This window comes from Fusarium oxysporum, chromosome VII, assembly GCF_013085055.1.
Source record: "Fusarium oxysporum Fo47 chromosome VII, complete sequence".
NCBI lineage: Eukaryota > Fungi > Ascomycota > Sordariomycetes > Hypocreales > Nectriaceae > Fusarium > Fusarium oxysporum.
The window spans coordinates 3,884,458-3,904,813 of NC_072846.1; the positions used below are offsets into that span (position 1 = coordinate 3,884,458).

Here is a 20,356-nt window from a genome sequence, read left to right on the forward strand (position 1 = left end):
CTTCTAATCCTCGACGGCCACGAAAGTCACCACTCCGTTGACTTCGAGCTATATTGCCAGGAGAAGAAGATTATCACGCTCTGTATGCCGCCTCATTCGTCTCATCTACTTCAGCCACTTGATGTTGGGTGCTTTGGGCCGCTTAAAAAGGCCTATGGTCGAGAAATCGAGCAATTTATCAGAAAGTCTGTAACCTATATTTCCAAGACTGAGTTCTTTCTGGCCTTTCACGTGGCATTCCAAGCCACTATGACAGAGAGTAACATCAAAGGGGGTTTTAGAGGAGCCGGGCTTGTTCCTCTTAACCCCGAAAGTGTGATTTCAAAGCTTGATGTGCAGCTACGGACTTCAACACCTGTTGACGAGGAGGCTAGCGCATCCACCTCGTGGGTTTCAAAGACACCAAAGACAGTCCGCGAGGTGGAATCTCAGTCTGAATACCTCGAAAAACGGATTAGACGGCATAAGAGTAGCTCCCCAGAGTCAATTATAGGAGCATCAAAGTCTCTTGCAAAGGCAGCAACTAAAATATATCATAAGGTTACCTTATTGACTGCTGAGAACCAAGAGTTTCGACGGGAAATTGAGGCACTAAGCCGACGCCGCAGGGCAAAAAGAACCCGATTACAGAAAGGAGGGGTACTGACAGTAGGGGAAGGTCTGGAACTAATTGATCAGATGGATGTTGATACGCAGGTAGTGGCCGAATCGTCGAGAAGGGGTGGTCGGGGAAGTTCGGCGCGACCGAGGGAAAGGCGCTGTGGAAGATGCGGCAAGACTGGACATGACGCAAGGACCTGTCAGGTAGTGATTGAGGCATCTGGGGAAGAGTATAGGAAGTAGTTTTAATTGATTGAATAGTTTGTTATATTTTTATATTGGTTTCTATCTAGAATGTTAAGAAAAGTGCGACGCTCGCTTATCATGTACGTTACCATGTTTCATAATAACGTCTTCTATAAGCCTAAACCACCCACAAACAACAGTGGAATCTTTATATTTAACTCTCTGGTAGTTATGTTTCTAATATAAATGGGTTTTTAGCCCTAGTTATTGCTTTATGAGGTTATAATCCTAGCGATTGCCGACAGGTGACGCATCGCGGTCAGCCCCCAGGGAATTGGCTATTTCTTCCGCAAAAAGCAGTTGCGAAGGAGAACCCTCGTGAAGCTAGGTCAAGAGCAGATTGAGCTATAGTATATTCTTCTAGATTAGATAGTCCTCATGACTTTTGGAAAGTATTACGTTGCGATTGAGTGCCATGTTAGCGACGTAAGGCTAAGTGGTCAACTTTGCAGGTACTTGCGGCACGTTGAAAACTTGTTTTTGGGTTATTTTCAAGCGCTTGGAGTGCAAGATGCATTCTGGTCTCATTTGAAGAGTGTGACGTGCTACGTGTTGGGTCGTTGAGAAGTACCCGGTATCTGATTGAATAAAAATGTTGGAGAATGAGAGACTTTTGGAGCACTTGCTTATCGCACACATTATGTCGCAATGTTATCAATATAAAGAAATACATAAGGCTCAGGGAGCCCGTGCTAGGCTCGTGAGCTAGTCCGAGCACACGTGATTGGGAATTACAGTGATTCTTATTCATGCTTAACAGAACATCGCTTCTAATTCCCGAACACAGTTAGACTTCTGATGTAGCAAAGTAAGTCGACCCAACGGGCGTTTGTATCAGCTATATGAACGGTTTGAACTAGGTAAGACAGTTGATGCCGCTATCCTCAGCATTGGAGTGCAATAAGTATTGTTATATTCTTGTCCTCCATCATGGCCTCTCATCCGTTTGCCGCCAATAACCTATTACCTAGGCAGTGCCTGTCTGAATAGCTGGAACCACTGGGTAGTTCGGGACTGTATGGTCGGCTCCGCCCTTTGCCAGAGAAAGGGGGAGCCATATGGTCAAAAGGATACTGGCACGATCAAACTCTACTAACGCTGTAAGCTTCGTTGCCAACACCCGGTCAAAACCAGATTTCTGCTTGACTTGAACCAGATAGTCGTTGAGAGAAACCCCTTCAGCAGGTTTGCGATATGCCAGCTGGACGGCGATCATCTTATCCTCAGGTTGATGCAGCAACCAAACAGCAACTGCCCCCTGGGCTTCTGCAATAGATTTGATTTGAGGATAAACCTCATGCAGATAAGCCTCGATATTATTGGAGGTATAAGACCAGCGCTTGAAGTGTCCAATAGCATGATGCTCGATAGGGGCGAAATTATAAGCACCAATGACTTTCCAAGCAAAGCGCACAGGTGAATCAAACGCCGACTGGCTCCAGAACTTTGTTCCTTCCTCATCAATTGTATACTCATTGGTCGTCCAATGGCTATAGTCGACAACTTCTTCCCACTTGTCGAATAGATAGGCTCCGCCGGTGAGGAGCTTACCGGTGACTTCATCAAAACGGGTGGGAAGATATTTGAGCTGCATTCCAGGGCGCTCCATCATCTCCAAGCTCTGCGGGTACTGGGAGTTGATGATGTCCGACAGAGACAAGCCGGCCTTGGCGAACGTGATTTCGGAGCTGAAGGCTCCTTTAGCCTTGATTTCGCCAACATTATAGCCGGTGACAGCCTTTGAGGGAATTTGAGAAGCAGCTATCTATAGTTAGCTTGTTTGTGATCGAGGGACACCTTGCAATTCAAACGCACCCATTGTCATAATGAACTTGCAGCAAGTAAATGTTATTGGGAAAGTAGGTATATAGTTTTGGATTTATAAGGATAATGTTGAGTTGAGGTGAGATTAAGAGGTATATGTCGGGCTATGGGATACTATCTATATATCAGTCTGAGCAGCTATGTAGCTCCTAAGATACCAACTATAAAATCAAGAGCAAGAGGTCGATTTGTCAGAGCAATGTAGCATATCTCCTAATTTCCCTCGTAAGACGGCATCACATTTGTGCCGAATGTCTAATTTGTTAATAATCGGGCCCGGATCGGTGGGATTTTGGTTCAACACGTTAGAAGGAACCCGAGTGGAGCATGAAGCAATTCCGAAGCTGGATTCCGAAGCTGGATTCCGGAACCGGCATGAACAAATGTCAGCCTACCTTGTTTCATATAGTGAGGGGCCCATTCCCCGTAGCTCATCTCACTCACGCAACCTTTCGTGCGTTTATTGATCCAAGCATGGCAGAGACGAGCGATTATCAGTCATCGATAAGCACCTTCATTGTCGAAGATGTCAAAATCTTTGACGGTCATAAGTTTATTGCCAATGGCTTTGTCTATGTTCGTGACGGACATATCGCCGATGTTGGCAGCAGCAAGCCAGACAGAATTATCGGACAACATACCTTGAGGATCTCTCGACCACAGCACACGCTTATCCCGGGACTGATTGACGCCCATATCCATGCCCTTGCTGGTAACACCAACAGTGTTGAACAGTCGCTGCGCTTTGGAGTCACAACCGTATGCGACATGCATAACGAAGTGGAAGATATCATGCGGCTGAAACAGGTTTGTTTGTCCTTTGACTGGCACAGCGGATGATGTGAAAGACTAAATATGAATGCAGTGGGTTGCCGAGCCGCAAAACAAGGCCAGGTACTCGGATTATAAGTACGCTGGAATCGGAGCGGTTGTCGAAGGAGGATGGCCTATCCCCGTCATGAAGAAGGAACTGGAGTCAGTTCCTCAGGGCGAGAAAGTTCTAGACGCCATCGTCTCGGCCTGGCCCAAAATAAATACAGGTCATGATGCAAAACCATTTGTCCAACAGCAGATCAATCAGCATGGCGCATCATATATCAAGATGTTTCACGAACTGGGAGACACTCTCGGCATGAAACTACCGTCACCTTCTATAGATGTGCAAAACGCTATAGTAAAAGCCGCTCATGACGCGGGAGTCATTGCTGTTGGTCATGCCCTCAGCTATAGTGGCGCCATGGATCTCCTCGAGGCTGGAGTCGACGGCTTCACGCATATTTTCCTAGACGAACCTCCCAATGACCACTTCATCAAGATTATGAAGTCGCGCAATGTTCATTGCAACCCAACGCTGAGCTTATGTGCATCGCAAACCGCCGAGCGACAGGAATGGCAGCAAACATTCAGAAGGGACCCCTTTGCTCGGAGTATGCTGATTGAGAAAACATTCGAGAAGCCACTTGGACTAGCCAAGGCAGAGCGCCCAAGAGCCGGTGTACAGCACGCGTATGAAACCACGCGAAAGCTGTACCAGGCAGGTATCCCTTTGATAGCAGGCAGTGACTGTGCTGGTCAAGGGTTCGGTGTAGCATATGGTCTTGGCGTACATATTGAGATGTACCTTTTTGCCCATGAGATCGGCATGTCGCCCGAAGATGTCCTCAAATCTGCTACGTCTACTACAGCTGCTCGGTTTGGGTTCGAGGATAGAGGAGAGATTTCGGTTGGAAAGAAGGCAGATTTGGCGCTTGTCGAGGGTGACATTGCTGATGTACTATCTGATCCAAAGAACCGCTGTTTGCCAATCGTGGGTGTTTGGAGAGATGGTGTTCTGGCGTCTATTTATGAGCGGGGTTATCCTGAATTTGTGCAAATATTTGATACGGATATCTGATACGAGTATTCCCCTACGCCAAGGCTTCATTTTGTGAAAGAATTGAATAAATAGTGATTTGTTTCATCTGCTGATGGACCAATACAGCATTGTGTTGATATTTTCACGACATTACATGCACCTACAGTCAATGGAAGGGACTGCAATCAGCGACCATTGGGTGATGGCACTTGCTATAGCTTCACATGTAAAGCTAGGCACAAATTAAAGAGCCCTTGAGTAACATCATGGATCACAAATATAACCCAATAGCCATACCACTATTTGGTATTCACAATATCATATATAGTCCACTACAATTTTCCATATATCCAGCCCACCGACGACGCAAATGCATATGACTCTAAAAAGTCTTGAAGTTAATATTGGAAACTGTGGTTATTGTAAGAAAATTGTTTTACATTGAAGTATGTGTTTGTGCATCCATTTCAGCAGGATTTGAGTCATCGTCAATCGCCATTCAAACATGTCACGGCCTCATAACTGGTCGAATAACGTTTCTTAACGCGTGACACTAATACTGCCGGTTTGCAATTCTGCATGATGCTTCACACAGCGTTGTGCTTCCGTAAAATTTGCGACATCGGCGCGTTCGTCGGAACTTGAGGCGATGACCAAAAGGCGGCTTAATAAAGCGAAGATACGCATTATTCTTCCCGTCCTCCCCCGATTTTCCTAAGTCATTGAGCCTCAACAAGAGTAGTCCGGAGCTACAGTTACAATAACTGCTGTGTTGCATTCAGGCGTTCAGGGTTTCCGATCACGCATATTCAAGAACGCTCTATGGTTTTAGATGTATCTAAGACTGAAGATTTCGGGACCATCGAAATCGAGGCATGACTTGTTATGCAATAAAATAGTAAATCCGAGACGAGCAAAGAAACCATCTGCCAAATATATGTTCTAATCTACTAAACTGCATCAAAGCCCATTTCCGTCCACCTCCCTTCAATCTTCTCCTGAAGCTCTGGCGGATACGAAGATCGAAAATCCACAGATCTAAAAATTCTTCCTCCATCGTATTCCATAACTAAAAGGCAGTTAGATACCATTTTGCCTCCCTTAACAGAACTTCCACGACCGTATTTCCGATATGGAGTAAGTGGAAGACCCATCACCTCGTCAAACACATATTCGTCAATACCTGGTCGGCAACGGGACGTGTATGCCCATATGACATCTGCCCAGTCATGTATGTCCACGTCGTCCCCGATCAATAAGATGCGATTAATTAGCATGGTTGCCTTAGAATTGAAGGCTATGTTGCCTATAGTTGTGCAGAGTTCATCAGGGTTCGTCTTCATCTCGGCAAGCTTCTTACTGTCAACCTGTAGTATGCACCAAGTTGCAAGGGTCTCCAGGGGGGCGACTGCGTCTTTGATTGGAAGATCATGTTGTTGCAACGCCTCCAATAACTGGACTGACGCCATGGAAGCCGTTGTGTGCTAGAATAATATAGTCAGTATGCAGCCCTAGAGAAGAACTTGGCTTTGCAAACGTACCGATTCGTCTGTCAGCCGGCCGGGCACAGAAACGGGCAGAATGGCACCATCGCGATAGGTGATAGCATCCACGGTGAAGAGGGGCTGATTGCCAGCTTCACCCTCAAAGTGCATACCAATGTAATCCTCAAATGGGCCTTCAAGAGCCTTGTCCTTGAGAGAAAATGTGCCTTCAAGGATGATCTCGCTATTTGCGGGTACGAGAAGATCACTCAATTCGCATTTCACCATGTCAAGTGGCTTTCCAGCGAGTGAGCTCACGTAATCTCTCTCCGAAACACCAGGGGGTATAGGAATCGATGCAGCAATGGTTGCTGCTGGTGGAGCGCCAAGAGATAAAGCCCAGGGGACCTCATCTTTTCCAAGTTTCAGCCACTGATCCCTGATCATAGAGTTGTGTTGTCCTGGAATGACGAGACATGACAAACGTCTCTTGTCATGGACCATGCCTCGAAAGACAGACCAGTTCGTCCATGATTTATCTGGTGTCTCTAAGATATGTACTCCCCAGGTTTGAAGATATTTGCCGCCATCACCTTGATGCAGCAGCGGAACTGGTAAATTCGTGAGATCTATGTCGTCGCCAAAGATTTTATTTTGCTTGCATTGGCCCGTCGAAAGAATATTTGGAGGTAAGGGGTCTCGAGTTGTAGCAAGGCGCATCTTTTCGAGGATATCCTTCCAATTTGAGTCAGGGGGAAGACCGAGGCTACGTGCAATTCGACCGTATCGGAACTTGCTGTCATTTCGAAGGCTGGCAGCGTTTCCAAACATCTTCCACAGGCCATTTCGAGTGCCTTTAACGTTGTGGAAAAGCGGCGCCTTAGCGTTGGTTTCACTAACTCTTCTCACAACCGCCCCAACTTCGAGATTGGGGTCAACTTCCTGATAAATATCGGCAAGATCTCCATCTTTGCGAAGGACCTCCACAAAGCTGCGGAAGTCAAGTTGCGGGTCGCCTTGATTCGAGTTTAGTGATGCTTTGCTAGAATAAAGGCGACCCCTGATTGATGTAGGTTTTAAAGATGACAGAATCTGATGGTGGGTTAATCGGAACATGGTTGTGACAAATTATGGGAGAATACAGTTACACTATCGCTAAAACCATTGGGTATCTTTAAGGCCAGAATCGAACTTAGGGCTCTTTCTTAACAACAGAGGCCTAGTTCACGCATTACGGACCTTGAGGCATAGTTCCGGCGGACCGGAACGGAAAGCAGGAATAGATTACAAGGCATTGCGGGACTCCGGAAACAGAACAGATGGCCACTCCGGGCGGGAAGGATGCTATGTTTCCGTAGAGTTGAAGGGATTGAATAAAAGGTGTGTTTTCTTTTTGGAATACTATTACCCGGATAAAGGTTGGCAGTCGAAAGTATATGGAGAGCACTAGATTTTCCTCATTGCCTAACCCCTACACGACATTTTATTTACCATGAAAGAATTCTCTTCCGCCACACGCCAACTTCTTGGAGTGTCTTCAAAAAGGTTCACGTTCTACCACCCTACTCACTTCATACAAAGACCTCATGTCAGGTTGTTCTCCACAAGCCAATCGTACTTGAGCTGGAGTGGAGCACAAGACCAGGTTCAAGAGAATGCCCTCCCATCTTTGGAATCAACAAGGCCGAGGAGGATCGTTGTCGGAATTACAGGTGCAACAGGTGCCCCGTACGCCATCCGCATCTTAACTCTTCTTCACCACCTGGGCGTGGAGACTCATCTCATCATTAGCAAATGGGCATTAGCCACACTGAAATACGAAACATCCATGACCGAAGCTGATATTCGAGGCCTTGCGAGTAGATCATACACGGCAAAAGATCTCTCGGCACCAATCGCTTCAGGATCCTTCCAGCATGACGGAATGATGATTGTTCCCTGCAGCATGAAAACTCTTGCTGCAGTACGATCTGGTTACTGCGATGACCTAATATCAAGAGCCGCCGATGTTACACTCAAGGAAGATCGCAAACTACTCCTAGCTATTCGGGAAACACCTTTGAGTTCTATTCATCTTGAGAATATGCTTGCTCTTCGTCGTGCTAACGCCATCATCTTCCCTCCTGTTCCGGCTTTCTATACCAGGCCTGGGGGTATCGACGATATTGTCGATCAAAGTGCTGGAAGGATGTTGGATATGATGGGAATATTCACTGATGGGTTTGAGCGATGGGAGGGGTTCAAGAAAGCTCAGACTGAGATGTAGCCGGGATATGAGCAAGATGTCGGCTGAACTATTTCATAAGCTGATATGAGCTTCAAGCATCCCGAAATCAAATCATATTACTTTCATTTATAAGCCTTACTTATTGAAAAAGAAAACTGTGTGAATTAGCAGGCCACCCTCTTAATACCCATGGCGGAGTATCTTGCGGACCATGATCACCTTCCATCGGCAACTCGAAGCCGAAGTTCGCGCCGAAGGAGTTCATTTCGGCTTCGAAAGTACGATCTGTCATAGGGACAAAGGCCTCTTCTCGAGGCTCATTGTTAAGACCAATTTCTTGTGATGTCGCAGAGGTATCTGTAAACGCGGTATTGCTTTGGAATGCAACGGTTGTAGACGGAATTGCTTCCTCAGAGGCCTCTCTCTGTGCTTTACCATACGTTTCCATAGCGTGACAAAGTTCTCGAATCCTTTTCCCTAAAATGTTTGCGGCCGTGGACACATCTCCGTACTTCTGTGATAGCTTGCGTGCTCGTACAAAGCATTCACGGATTTGGTTGTCATATTCTGGGGTCAAATACGGTAACATGGTTGAGCGATGCTTCTCAATGTAGCCCACCACTAGAAACATCAGAGCACAAATGGACGCGAGGATGTGCTGGTAGTATGGTCGCCGGTTACGGTACATGTCCGTGACATTGTCCAGTTTGAATAGTGACCCTGTGACCCTGACTGCTAATTCCATGGCCTGTGGAAGGTATAGTTTGCTCTTCTCGATATCCGACGTTGGAAAGAAATAAGGACGTAGCAGAAGGCTCTTTATCGACGCAGCTCGGTAGATCAGCAATAACAGCCATGACGGAGGTAAGTTTGATGGTTCATCAAACCAAACCTCCATGTCAGAAAGGTCTTTGTCCCCGACGCACTTTTTCTGCCACTGTTGAATCTGGAAAACCAATAGTTCCATCACATCATCATCGATACGAGTATTTCCCCTGGCCGCGATGGATATAGGTTCGTCAAATCTGTCGCTGATGTGAATGAGCATGTACATAGCCTTTGCATATGGCATATCGTCCTATAGCATTCCAAGTTAGCGGATAAGCTCAGTGTATTTCATTGATGTTTCTAGGGATGTTGCAAAAAGCAAAACTAGGTGACTCACTATGAATGTAGGCGTGAGACTGAACGCGGCGTTGGGGAAGTTTGCGGGCAAGCCAGTCATAGCGCTCCATTGACGATCGAGTATAATTACGGAGCACATGATAGCAGAAGCCTCTCTACGTTGAGAATCGGTCTTGAGAATGTGATTCAACATGTCGCTATTGTGGAAGCCAAGTTCCATCAACATACGTCCAGCAATGCCACATAACCTTAATGCAAGCCTTGAAAGGTCGTGGGAGAAATAATAGTAGCCCTTGATCAGATATGTTAGCATGCTCTGATAGGGAATTAGCTGGCTGGGTTTGTTTACCAGTAGTAAGGCGATGGTGACTTGTTTGATACTAGTTGTAGAAGATGTAATTGCGGCATTGGCTGAGGGCATAAAGTTAGAATGAAGGACGGATGCCATCGTTGCAAGTAAAGTGTCTTTTGAGACTTGTGCTACTACAGCCAGCATAAGTACCAAGATGATCAGGTCATCATCGTCAGGTTGGTTGCTCTCTCCACCCAAAGATTGGTTCGTATCACTGGAATAGCATGATTCCAGTTGGCTTCTAACTCTGTCAATGTTGACAAATGGGTACAGTTCTCCTATGACTCTGTGATATGTATCTGCAGCATCTTTGGCTTCCTGTAGCGATAACCATGACCGGAATTGCAATAGCTGATAGCGGTCAAAATGACGCCTGGACGGCCAATGTGGTATGGGCGGCAATACAGCATCGTTACCATTTACACTTGGTAGCATGGGTTGGTGCGATGATGATGCGAGATAACCCAGTTGTCGCAAAGTGATTTGTACCAGGTTCATGCTGTAGTCTGGACTTGTAGGACCATAAAAGTAATGGCTAGCATAGCTTGGAGTGGTATCTGTTTGAGTGGCATGCGGCCGTCTGTTTGACAAACTTGTGTGGTCACCAGGTGCATGCAATGTGTGGGGTGAAGCAACTGAACCTAGGCTGTGGGTCCCATTACTTTGCGCTTCAACCATGGCCTTGACTTGTTGTAACTGGGTGCGAAGACTTGCAACCTGGCCCGTGAGAGTGAGATCACTGTCATTGCTGCTTCCACATCCACTACTGGGTACATTTGGTGCCCCGGAACTGGCTGGAGACGGTGGACCGTTGGCTGCAGCCGGCGTCAGAGGTTGCGAAGGGCTTCGATTAGACTCGTCGCTTTGGAGCGCTGATGGCTGTGCTGGAGCTCTGGTAACCGTAGCTGTAGCTGTAACTGTTTCTATACCTGGAGAAACAGTTTCTTCATCGTAGAGGCATGTCCGACCCCGGTTTTCGCAGTAGTCGCATGGCTGCCGGCCGTCGCATTTCCCTTTCCGTCGTCGGCAAGCGATACATGCACGAGCAGCATACGGAGCTCGTCGTTTGCTGGTAACAGTGGGTAACGAGTTCCCTGTTCTTTTAGTGGCGCGTGAAATCATTCTGTTGCTTGGTAGGGAATGGTCAAAAGTAGAAACAGGGAAGGCGGAAAGGGAAGACGGAAAGAGAAGACGGAAAGGAAATGACTGAAAGGGAGTAGAATATGAGACTGTTCGAAAGTTTTAAATTAGTTCCGGTAAAATCGCTATTCCGAAAACCGGAACTTAAACTAGCGCTAACAAAGAAGTATGTAAAGCTAATAACGCCGGCGAATGCGGCATTAGCTGCGGCATAATTAACCCCGCATAAGCCGATGTCTGGAAGACCGTCCCGCTGCCAAATCTGCCAAGTATTTAACCACGATCAATTGGTGAACCGCCAGATAGAAATTCCTGTCAACATATCGCTAGTACGACACTTTCCTTACATTTGGCGTGTTCTCTCTATCTCTCTGAATTATGTTTAATTTTGCCTGTTTTATAGCATGGCTGCTCCTGGTCTTTGCAGTTGACGCCAAGTCGCCGTCAACTTCCTCGTTAGGACCCCGAGGCCCTCCAACTGTGACCATCAAGAATGGCACCTTGAGTGGCATTTTTAATAGCCACTACGACCAGGAGTTCTTTCTCGGTATACCCTATGCGGCGCCGCCTGTAAATGACCTCCGTCTGCGCAAACCCCAGCCTGCACAACCTTGGGCCGGCATTCGGAAGTCAGAGTCATATGGAGCGCGCTGCCTTAGAAACGATATTCGACTGGCTGGATTTAGTCAAAACGTCACAGACCCGGTCAGCGAAGATTGTCTCCACATCAACATTATACGGCCAGCAACCCAGCGTTCACCACTTCCCGTGCTCGTATGGATACATGGGGGGGCATTCCAGGAGGGCAGCGCCAGCGACGGCAGGACCAATGGAACCTTTCTCGTGCAGACATCCGTGGAGATGGGAACACCAATCATTTTCGTCAGCTTCAATTATCGTCTCGGTGCTTTTGGCTTTCTGGGTGGCCTGGAAATAGAGGCGGTTGGCGTATCTAATATTGCCCTTTACGACCAACGGCAGGCTCTCCATTGGATTCAAGAAAACATCGGATATTTTGGCGGAGATGCATCACAGGTTACGATAATGGGCCAGTCAGCTGGTGCTATGTCAGTCGGATTTCATCTCCTCGCCTTCGGAGGCCGAAACGATGGTCTCTTCAATGCCGCAATCGCACAAAGTGGAGGTCCCTATACGGTACCGGTTCTCAGCCGTGAGATATCGGATCGAGAAGCCGATTTCAATATGGTACTGAACAAAACTGGTTGTTCAGACTCTAAAGACTCACTGAATTGTCTACGCGCAGCTCCCGCTGAGTTATTGCAACAAGCTGGTTCTCTCTTGACACCTTCATTTGTTGTTGATGGCGGAATAATTACAGCACCTAGCGAAGAGCTCTTACACTCGGGCCGCTTTGCTAAAGTACCTTTACTCATTGGCTCGACGAGGAATGAGGGAACATCTCTACTGCAGCAAATATTGGGTACGACGGGCTCATTTGAGACTGAGGAGCACTTCAAATCGTTCATCAAGACTTCTTGGATAAGAGGCCCAATTAATGATACAGTCGCCCAACATTGGGCGCAACTGTACGCTCAGGAAATCAATACTCCTTCGACAGCTGGTCTAGGTACTGTGAAGCCGAACCCCGGTCCAAAGTACGGCAACTATTATGGCCAGGCAACGTTGTGGCTGGGTGACATGACATTCACTGCTGGAAGGCGTTTTGCAACCCAAGCATGGGCTAGAGAAAACGTGCCGAGCTATAGTTTCTTATTCGACGGTGTACCAGCAAACATGGATCCAGATACGCTTGGAGCTGCCCACTTTTCAGATGTGGCATATACGTTTAGGGACACGGAAGGCTTTGGCTGGGAGATAAACCCTTTCCCAGCCGAGCCTACCCTGAAGGAGAAACATGTCAAACTCGCCGAACTCATGAGCCGAATGTGGATCAGCTTTGCAACCAAGCGGAATCCGAACTTCCACAATGGTCAGTTACGTGTTACCTTATAGACCACCTTCAGACACCTCCTTTCCTTGAAACTAACTTATAATGTGTTTTTAGTATCCGATTTTCATACGACTTGGCCAACATATACTAATAAACGCCCCGTTAATATGGTTTTTGAGACTACTCAAAGCCATTTACAGGCTGATGACTGGCGAGCCGAAGCAATCAGCATGATGTCTCTTGTGCCGGGTACTCATCCAACGAGAGGTAATAACAATTGTTAGGGCTGTTATTGCGTTAACTACATATTAAAAGAAAAATCTAAAGTAGACTAAGAACTTACCCTTTATGTGTCATCTTAATTAATTAATATCTAATAAAGTACACTATCAGCAGGTTGATCAAAAATCTCTCACTCTCTCCCCTCTCTTTCGCCACACATGTCGCAACCACCAAGCATGTCACAGATAAATCAAGAGGCAAATATCATTCTTGTTCTTCAAGTCCTTTGAAAAGACCCAGTTTTGGGTCTTCGTTGTGCCGCAAGGACCTACAGGACGCCTACAGTTCGCTCTGGCGCCGATACCGCGGCATCCCTGCTCGGTGCGATGTCACTCCGGAATTACGTAGATTATCCGATCTAGAAGAACAGAGTATTGTTCAATTCAATCTAGACCTTGGCTCGCGAGGTTTCCCCCCTGAGACTGCGTGATGTAGAAGAAATAGCTTACTGAGTGCTGGCCGGTCGCGATGCGTCACCTGTTGGCAAGTGCTAGACACGTGGATTCATTAATTACCACTCAGAACTTAGAACGCACTTTAATTGTAGATACGACTATCGGAGAGCTAAACGTAAAGGTCTGACCATTATCTGCAATTAGTTCTTACTTATAGAGAATATAATTGCAAAGTATGGTATTAGCTCTGCCATTACGAAACCTCTGATAGATCGATATCCTAACCTTAGTCAGAGGGGGCGTGAGACGACATAAAACCCCTCGCGAGAAGAAAGGGGGCGGGAGGCATGCTTCATTAATACAATCATTATCTTTGTTCTCCACATCGGATTGATCCCTATTAGCTTTATCGAATGTGCCTACATTATGCATGCTAGGACTGATCAAAGAATCAAGTCAACAATTAATAACATCACAACATTCTGCTCCACATCTTAATACACTCACCCCATCGTATAGCTGCCTATCCAACAGGTAATGGGTACAGTTTGCTAGTGGAGTGGAGAAAAACAATCCTTGATATAGCCCGGTGTCTCCGGCGGTTAATGAGGTTTACGAATACCGAGATGTCAACAAAATCAGCATATCTCTTTGAGTGTCATAAGCCTACACTTGCGTACCGGACAGGGGGTCTAGCCAACCAGAGGACATCAAATGAAAGGTACATTCAGCCCCACCTAATTTATGCGGTGATAGAAGTCCCAACAATTCCCGGATTTACATAGGGGTACTTTGCACTCCTGACAGCCGTACCGTGACTGAACCCTTTTGCCCCTATTCCCATTATTTGTATTAGCTTGTAAGGGCTGCAGCTGACCCTCTCCAACCCGTATTCCTTTACAAGCTTTACAAGGCGAGGGGTTTTTATTTCGGACCCAATTATGCAGTGTTACAGGCGTAAATTCGTCTCCAGTACGAAATCTCTGCCTTGACTGACTGTCAGGTTGATACTTAGCAATAAGGCTATCCACAATGTGTTGCCGCCAGTCAGCTTGTGACTTTATAGGCTTCCACTGTGGCTGCCCTTTAAGCTGTAAAATGAAGCTATTGATCAGGGCTATTTCTAGCAGGAAGTCCCAAGCTAGGGCCTTCCAGCTGCCCCTACGGACACGGCGGTCAGGGCTCCAATAGGCTCGCCTTTGGTCACCTTGGTCCACAGCATTCATCTGTTCATTGTAGATAGCAGCAATTGACGGGATAGAAATAACCTTCACAGGCTCGGCACCAAAAAAACGCTTGATTGGCCGTGCTGACGGTTGGTCTGTTGTCGGTCTCTTCCTCTTGCGGTCAACACGTTCAACGCCTGTGAAAACCGTAGATAAAAATAACACAAGAGCGTTGTCTTTCCAAATGATCTGATTAACCTAACCAAAGGTAAATTAGTAAGGGAAATCATAGAGGTCCTGTCTTTCTAACTGACCAGGTTATCCTTCGTAGGGACTGCCGTAAGGTAGTTGAACTCAAGGTCAGCGGCTGCTGTGTTGTCAACCTTCTTCAGCTTAACTAGGGGTTCATGGAAGCCACAGTTCTGACGGGCTGTGCCTGTGGCTCCGTGCCCTAGTTGACGGAGCCGGCGGAAGAGGTTAGGGGAGGAGAATAGGTTATCTAGGAATACGTGATACCTGGCTTTTGGCAGCAATTTTACTAGGGCAACAACCACAGCTTGGGTAGGATTTAGATGCTCTGCTCTCTCTGACTTCCTAACTGGCTGTCTTTGCCGCTGTTTCCGTACCTGTGGTGATTTTCGCCGGTAAGCAGGCCTGACCCCTACGGGCCCGTATTTTCGATGTGGCCGGTGCCAAAGCCACCGGAGGAAATAGCCTTCTTGGGCCACAACCCAAGCTTTGAAGCCTCGAGGGATAGGTTTGTTAGGTACGACTGTTGTCTCTAAGTCTCTCCCTAGGAAGCGGACCATACACTCATCTATAGCAATAGATGTGCCTGGTGAGTAGAAGTCTAAAGACGCCTGCTGTATATGGTCAGACCAGGACCTAACCCGGATAAAGGTTCGGCTATAATCCTCAATAGAAGCTTCCTTATCGATAGTTGTGTGGTCAAAAAGGCGAAGGTTCCGTGACAATAGCTGGAATCGTGTATAAGTCATCCATTTTGTAATTGGATGAAGAGGGCGTTGCTTCCCTAGGGACGAAGCCTTCCAATAGTCCTTGATCTGCTTATCTGTGTGTAGTCTCATATAAATGAAGATTGCAATCCATATATAGATTTCTGCAGCAGAGGTTGATTTCCATTGGAATAGCCGTGACTGTGGCTTCAATGTACGACGGCCACAGCGAGCCTCTTCAAGCACGTGGCTAGCCCAGCTATTCGTGTAACAGGCCCAGCTTTCTACTAGCGAAATAGGTACAAATTGCTGGAATAGCAACAGCGGCTCCTGGGGCAAGGCTGTGATCTTAGGGGCCCGAATTGGAAGCTTCAATGGCCGAAAACGGTAGCCGCGGGAGGGATCCGGAGCTTTGATTGGTCGGCAGGTATTATCAGCTGGCTGCTCACGGCGGCTGTTAGCAACAACAATACAGCTATCGTCATACGCGTTGATCGCTAGGTCGGAGGCTTGTTGAGAAGCCATGAGGCCGTAGGGAATGAAGAAGAAGAAATGTATGATGAAATGGGTGGGGTTGATTCCTTTGGTCCTCCAAGTCACTCCATGTACCTCAGCCAAAGCGGGGGTCATGTGGGGCTCGGTACGGAAGTGTAGGCTTATGACACTCAAAGAGATATGGGGCCTATTATTAAGAGGGTAGACATTCGGCACAAATGTGATGCCGACCTGCGAGGCAAATTGGGAGAAGTGCTCCATTGGTCTGACGAATCGGGCTCTCCCTTTCAATTTTCACAGCCAGTGTGTCTTGTGGCTCTTTGTATTACTCCTAGAACCTCTCTTACAAGATGTATAAAGGGAAATCAACATATTATCACATTCTAATAGTAAATGAATATCTTGATACTGTTTGCCGTAGCCTAGCTAATGTAAGTATACAAAGCTTTTATTGTATTGTAGTAGAGCTAGATGCCATCTAATTGCTATATCCATTGCCTGGAAAGCCTGCAATGGCTTAGAACTGTTATCAAGAGGGGAATCCTTCAGCCTTATACCTATCGTCAAGACGCGGGCCCTTGCACAACTATTTATGTCGTCTCGGTGTGACAGTTTAAAAACAAAAGAGAATGGGGTGGACACATACTGATTAATGTTGCTTGCAGGTACCGGACACAGAATCAAGCTAGTTTAGCGAAGTACGCCTGCCTCTAAACTCTGTTGAACGCGGAGTGTTCAAGTCCTGACTTGATTTGGAAAAGCACGACTGCTTGAGAAGAAGTCCAATACGGCATAAAAACGATCTGAATATAGAGTTCATGCTATAGGTTTTATTAGTAAGGGTATATATGTCGGGATCGACCAATTCATTACCAATACTTGACAAACTCGAGGGCGGAAATACACAAGCCATCGTTACATCATCCAATGAGAGGCCGCCCTCGCTATAGGTGACTGATTAAGTTTAGTGCATTATCCCACTTAGTCGCGATCAGACAGTACCTAACCCTTATCGGTATTAGGAGGCTGGTATACATGCTACTCCCGATGTCTACGAGGCATTCATTATAAAGGCATCGCGTTATCCAGCCCATTCCAATTGATCAATGTCTAACCAAGAAATCATATCAGACCTCTCCCATTCTTAAGCATAAGCTCATCTGCAGAATTACCCTTTCCTGTGCTTATTACCATGTCTTCTGGTCATTGTCTTTGTGGTGGAGTCAAAGTCGAGGTCTCGGGTGACCCTGTCGCCGTTGTATGAACTTTCCTAACCCTCACTTTCCTTTTGCCGTTACTAATGTATAAGCAAGGTCTTGTGCCATTGTTTGGATTGCCGCAAAACATCTGGTAGCACTCATGGCCTCAATTGGGTTGTCCCTGGTGATCTGGTTCAACTTGAGGGACCGTCGAAGACGTTCACAAAGCTGAGCAAGGCTGGCAATCCTGTTACGAATACATTCTGCCCTACCTGCGGTACTACAGTGTTTCGTGATGGCCCTGCTGCTCCTGGTATCAAATTTGTCAAGGCGGGTATCTTTGATGATCCCGAGCTCTTGGCTACCATCAAGCCTCAAGGAGAGATCTTCGTGTCTCGACGCCCGGTCTGGATGTCCCCCATTGAAGGTGCTTCTCAGAAGAAGGAAATGATGGAGTGAAATGCAAGGTGGAATGCGCTCACCCCTTCTGTCTTCGCCCCGCCCATACATTTTGCGTTGAAATGCAGGATATAAGTTGAGATACTGGGATACCGGGAGGCGCGCCGGGTTTGTGCAGTTGTGTATATTGTAGTCAACGGTGTTGGACAATCACGGCTTAGCGTGGCAATTATGGCACGGGGTATTACCAAAATGTGGAGATTGGCACGGGATGATGATTACGGTGGCGTTTCACTATGAGGCATAACTAATCCCGATCGGTATCCTAATGTCCGTTTCACAAATTGAGTTTACCAACATTTCGTTCGTATAAAGCCCCTCCCCGTTCGACCACCGCCTCTCAGGTTATGGTAATTCATGTATTCAAGCCTTGAGCATGGTTAATCTCGGACGACCAGCAATGGGCTGTTTCAGCTGCAAAGACAGCCGTGTCAAGGTGAGGCGGCGCTTCATGCGATAGCGACACATAATCTCTCACACCACGTATGCAGTGCGATCTCGAAAAGCCATCATGTGGGCGATGTGTAAGCGTCTCACTCATGTATGCCCTGGTTATCCGGATACCTGGAGCTTGATACACAGACAACAAAACGAGCAGGTTTCTCGCAAGGTACAATTGAGAGTGAATCGTCAGCAACGCCTGAGACAAAACAACACAGATACACCGCCCTTGACGGCATCGGCCATTCACGCCTCGCCCGTCTCAGTTTCCAGGGATATTGACCAGAACGTCCAAATTTACGCCGTTCATCGGATGTACTATGATTTGTGCTTCGACGCCAGCGTGGGCGTGTTCGTAGCCCTTCCCTTCATAGCTGTCAATACTTCTGTATCGCCTTTCATGCATGCTCTCCAAGCCGCAGCTCTAGCCCACTCGTCTGCAAATCTTAACCAATATGGACTTCTACCCAAATTGGAATATTGCGCCGCAGTTTCTGCATTGAAGAGAGATATCGCCGAGCCGGCTCGATTACAGAATGACGCCATCTTGATGTCCATTTTCCTCCTAGGCCTCTTCGAAGTCAGTTCTCTGACCCTCATCGTTCTCAATGTTCATTTATATGCTAACTAACGAAGGTCATCGTTCAACAACGGTCGGAAAGAAAGGTAGAGACAGATGGGTTAAAATGCCACCCACACGCTACAGGTGCACTCGCGCTTATTCGATACCGAACTCGGCAAAAACTAGACAGCTCTATAGACATAAGTGTCTTCCAATTCTATAGGCATGTTCGTGTAAGTCAATCTTTCCATGATATTGCAAAGTCTCCAACTCTAGCTGACGTTGATATCTTTCGTCTTTTGCCTGGTGCAGCTACTCGATATTTTCCTCCTAGGTACCGACCCGAGCTCACTGAAGACCGACTTTGTAAGCCCTTGGACCAATTGGGCCCAATTTCGTACAATCGAGCCGCTTATACAAGATTGTGTCGAGCTGACCGGAAAAGTTCGCATTTTGACATCTACACTTTGCTCAAACCTCTCTTCAGCAAATATGGCTACACTTATCGACGAAATCATTCAGACAATTGCAAACCTTGGGCATGCCGCATCCCTTGTCGCCCAATGTCCGCGTTCTGCTACCCACCCCGGGTACTTCAATGGATTACTAAGTCCAGATAATGAGACGAGCGTTGCAATAGCTAAGAGTCTGTACCTGACGATGCGCTTGCACATGACCGAAATGCTTTTATCTCTGCTAGAAGATGTCGGGGCCCCAGTGGAAAATGTGTTGAAAGCGACCGTAGTGGACGAGCTTTGCGAGATTATACGCAAGGTTATTGATGGCAACTTGAAGTGTGCGCAAGGGGGACCTGGTATGGCTGCTAGATTATTGCTTATGTCATGGCCCATGCTTGCCGTTCTCCAATCCCGTCTTCCCAGCTTGGAAACAAGGTCTTGGGTTCAGAGTTTACTCGATAGGAGAAGATAAATACCAAGTAGATTATTTATTTTACTTCCGGCCCCGACGTCTCAGGCATATACAGCAGTTTTTAAAAAACAATTTAAGTCTGCCCATTTTTACCAAGAAAATTACGGATTTTTTGATTGGGATCTGCAAGCATCCTCTTTGTTGGGCCAAGCTCTTGTCAGCTAGCCCTCTCGGTTCACGAAAGTTGGACTTGTCCTTCTCTGGCCATCTTATACCGAAATCACATGAAGATTGCCTATGCAAGCCTGCTTGCTTACCGCTTTAATATAATCATTCTACTACAAACCCACGCCTTTACTGCTTCAATCATTCTTCCAGGACCAATGCATCGAAGGGACTGAAGGTCCTTAGTCTGATTATCTGATACCACAACATTAGACCCCTGGTAAGGGCAGCAGCCGTGTGGCATTTGGGAGCCTACCAGTTTGCACGGATGAAAAGGATGTAGTTTCACGAAAATAATGCTATATCCCGTGTTAGAACATACTGTTTCGAAATTGAAAACTTTTCGTGAAAACGCTTTATGCATGTACGAGTTACTATCGTTACGTGCGGCGGCCTATACGCGTATTAGTAATATTGAGTGAACAAGTAACGTGTTAGCGCAGTTTTGCCCTGTAGCAAACGAAAAACAGGTTTCCGGAAGTCCCGGAGTCCACTAAATTCCGGGGCCTACGGGACTTGCAGCTTATATTTGTCGCTGCCG

At 46.9% G+C, this 20,356-nt stretch overlaps 8 protein-coding genes across 8 annotated transcripts; 5 read left to right on the forward strand and 3 right to left on the reverse strand.

Annotated features, from left to right (window-relative positions):
• Positions 1-1,658: 1,658 nt before the first annotated feature.
• On the reverse strand, positions 1,659-2,732 carry FOBCDRAFT_321553 (uncharacterized protein). The gene is made up of 2 exons (XM_054706259.2): positions 2,662-2,732; positions 1,659-2,607 (listed from the first exon to the last, which is right to left on the reverse strand). Exons 1-2 carry the CDS (start codon positions 2,669-2,671, stop codon positions 1,814-1,816), a joined length of 804 nt encoding a protein of 267 aa, XP_054562234.1. The 5' UTR covers positions 2,672-2,732; the 3' UTR covers positions 1,659-1,813.
• A 678-nt stretch (positions 2,733-3,410) lies between these two features.
• On the forward strand, positions 3,411-4,580 carry FOBCDRAFT_228416 (uncharacterized protein). Its single transcript, XM_054706260.2, has 2 exons — positions 3,411-3,477; positions 3,536-4,580. Exons 1-2 carry the CDS (start codon positions 3,439-3,441, stop codon positions 4,562-4,564), a joined length of 1,068 nt encoding a protein of 355 aa, XP_054562235.2. The 5' UTR covers positions 3,411-3,438; the 3' UTR covers positions 4,565-4,580.
• An 895-nt stretch (positions 4,581-5,475) lies between these two features.
• FOBCDRAFT_321555 (3-octaprenyl-4-hydroxybenzoate carboxy-lyase-domain-containing protein) lies at positions 5,476-7,125 on the reverse strand (the record flags this gene model as incomplete). The annotated part of the gene is made up of 2 exons (XM_054706261.1): positions 5,476-6,009; positions 6,067-7,125. 2 exons carry the CDS (start codon positions 7,123-7,125, stop codon positions 5,476-5,478), a joined length of 1,593 nt encoding a protein of 530 aa, XP_054562236.1.
• Positions 7,126-7,501: 376 nt separating this feature from the next.
• On the forward strand, positions 7,502-8,325 carry FOBCDRAFT_251933 (flavo protein; the record flags this gene model as incomplete). The annotated part of the gene is made up of 2 exons (XM_059610980.1): positions 7,502-7,554; positions 7,603-8,325. The coding sequence occupies 2 exons, from the start codon at positions 7,502-7,504 to the stop codon at positions 8,273-8,275; spliced, it is 726 nt and encodes a 241-aa protein (XP_059465495.1). The 3' UTR covers positions 8,276-8,325.
• Positions 8,326-8,375: 50 nt separating this feature from the next.
• On the reverse strand, positions 8,376-10,835 carry FOBCDRAFT_296452 (uncharacterized protein; the record flags this gene model as incomplete). The annotated part of the gene is made up of 3 exons (XM_054706263.2): positions 8,376-9,314; positions 9,402-9,653; positions 9,711-10,835. The coding sequence occupies 3 exons, from the start codon at positions 10,833-10,835 to the stop codon at positions 8,376-8,378; spliced, it is 2,316 nt and encodes a 771-aa protein (XP_054562238.2).
• Positions 10,836-11,133: 298 nt separating this feature from the next.
• On the forward strand, positions 11,134-13,158 carry FOBCDRAFT_228422 (Alpha/Beta hydrolase protein). The gene is made up of 2 exons (XM_054706264.2): positions 11,134-12,804; positions 12,880-13,158. Exons 1-2 carry the CDS (start codon positions 11,232-11,234, stop codon positions 13,047-13,049), a joined length of 1,743 nt encoding a protein of 580 aa, XP_054562239.2. The 5' UTR covers positions 11,134-11,231; the 3' UTR covers positions 13,050-13,158.
• Positions 13,159-17,251: 4,093 nt separating this feature from the next.
• Positions 17,252-17,717, forward strand: FOBCDRAFT_262824 (Mss4-like protein; the record flags this gene model as incomplete). The annotated part of the gene is made up of 2 exons (XM_054706265.1): positions 17,252-17,317; positions 17,373-17,717. The coding sequence occupies 2 exons, from the start codon at positions 17,252-17,254 to the stop codon at positions 17,715-17,717; spliced, it is 411 nt and encodes a 136-aa protein (XP_054562240.1).
• Positions 17,718-18,093: 376 nt separating this feature from the next.
• FOBCDRAFT_138934 (uncharacterized protein) lies at positions 18,094-19,650 on the forward strand (the record flags this gene model as incomplete). The annotated part of the gene is made up of 5 exons (XM_059608019.1): positions 18,094-18,153; positions 18,209-18,239; positions 18,377-18,738; positions 18,944-18,953; positions 19,055-19,650. 5 exons carry the CDS (start codon positions 18,094-18,096, stop codon positions 19,648-19,650), a joined length of 1,059 nt encoding a protein of 352 aa, XP_059465496.1.
• Positions 19,651-20,356: the final 706 nt, after the last annotated feature.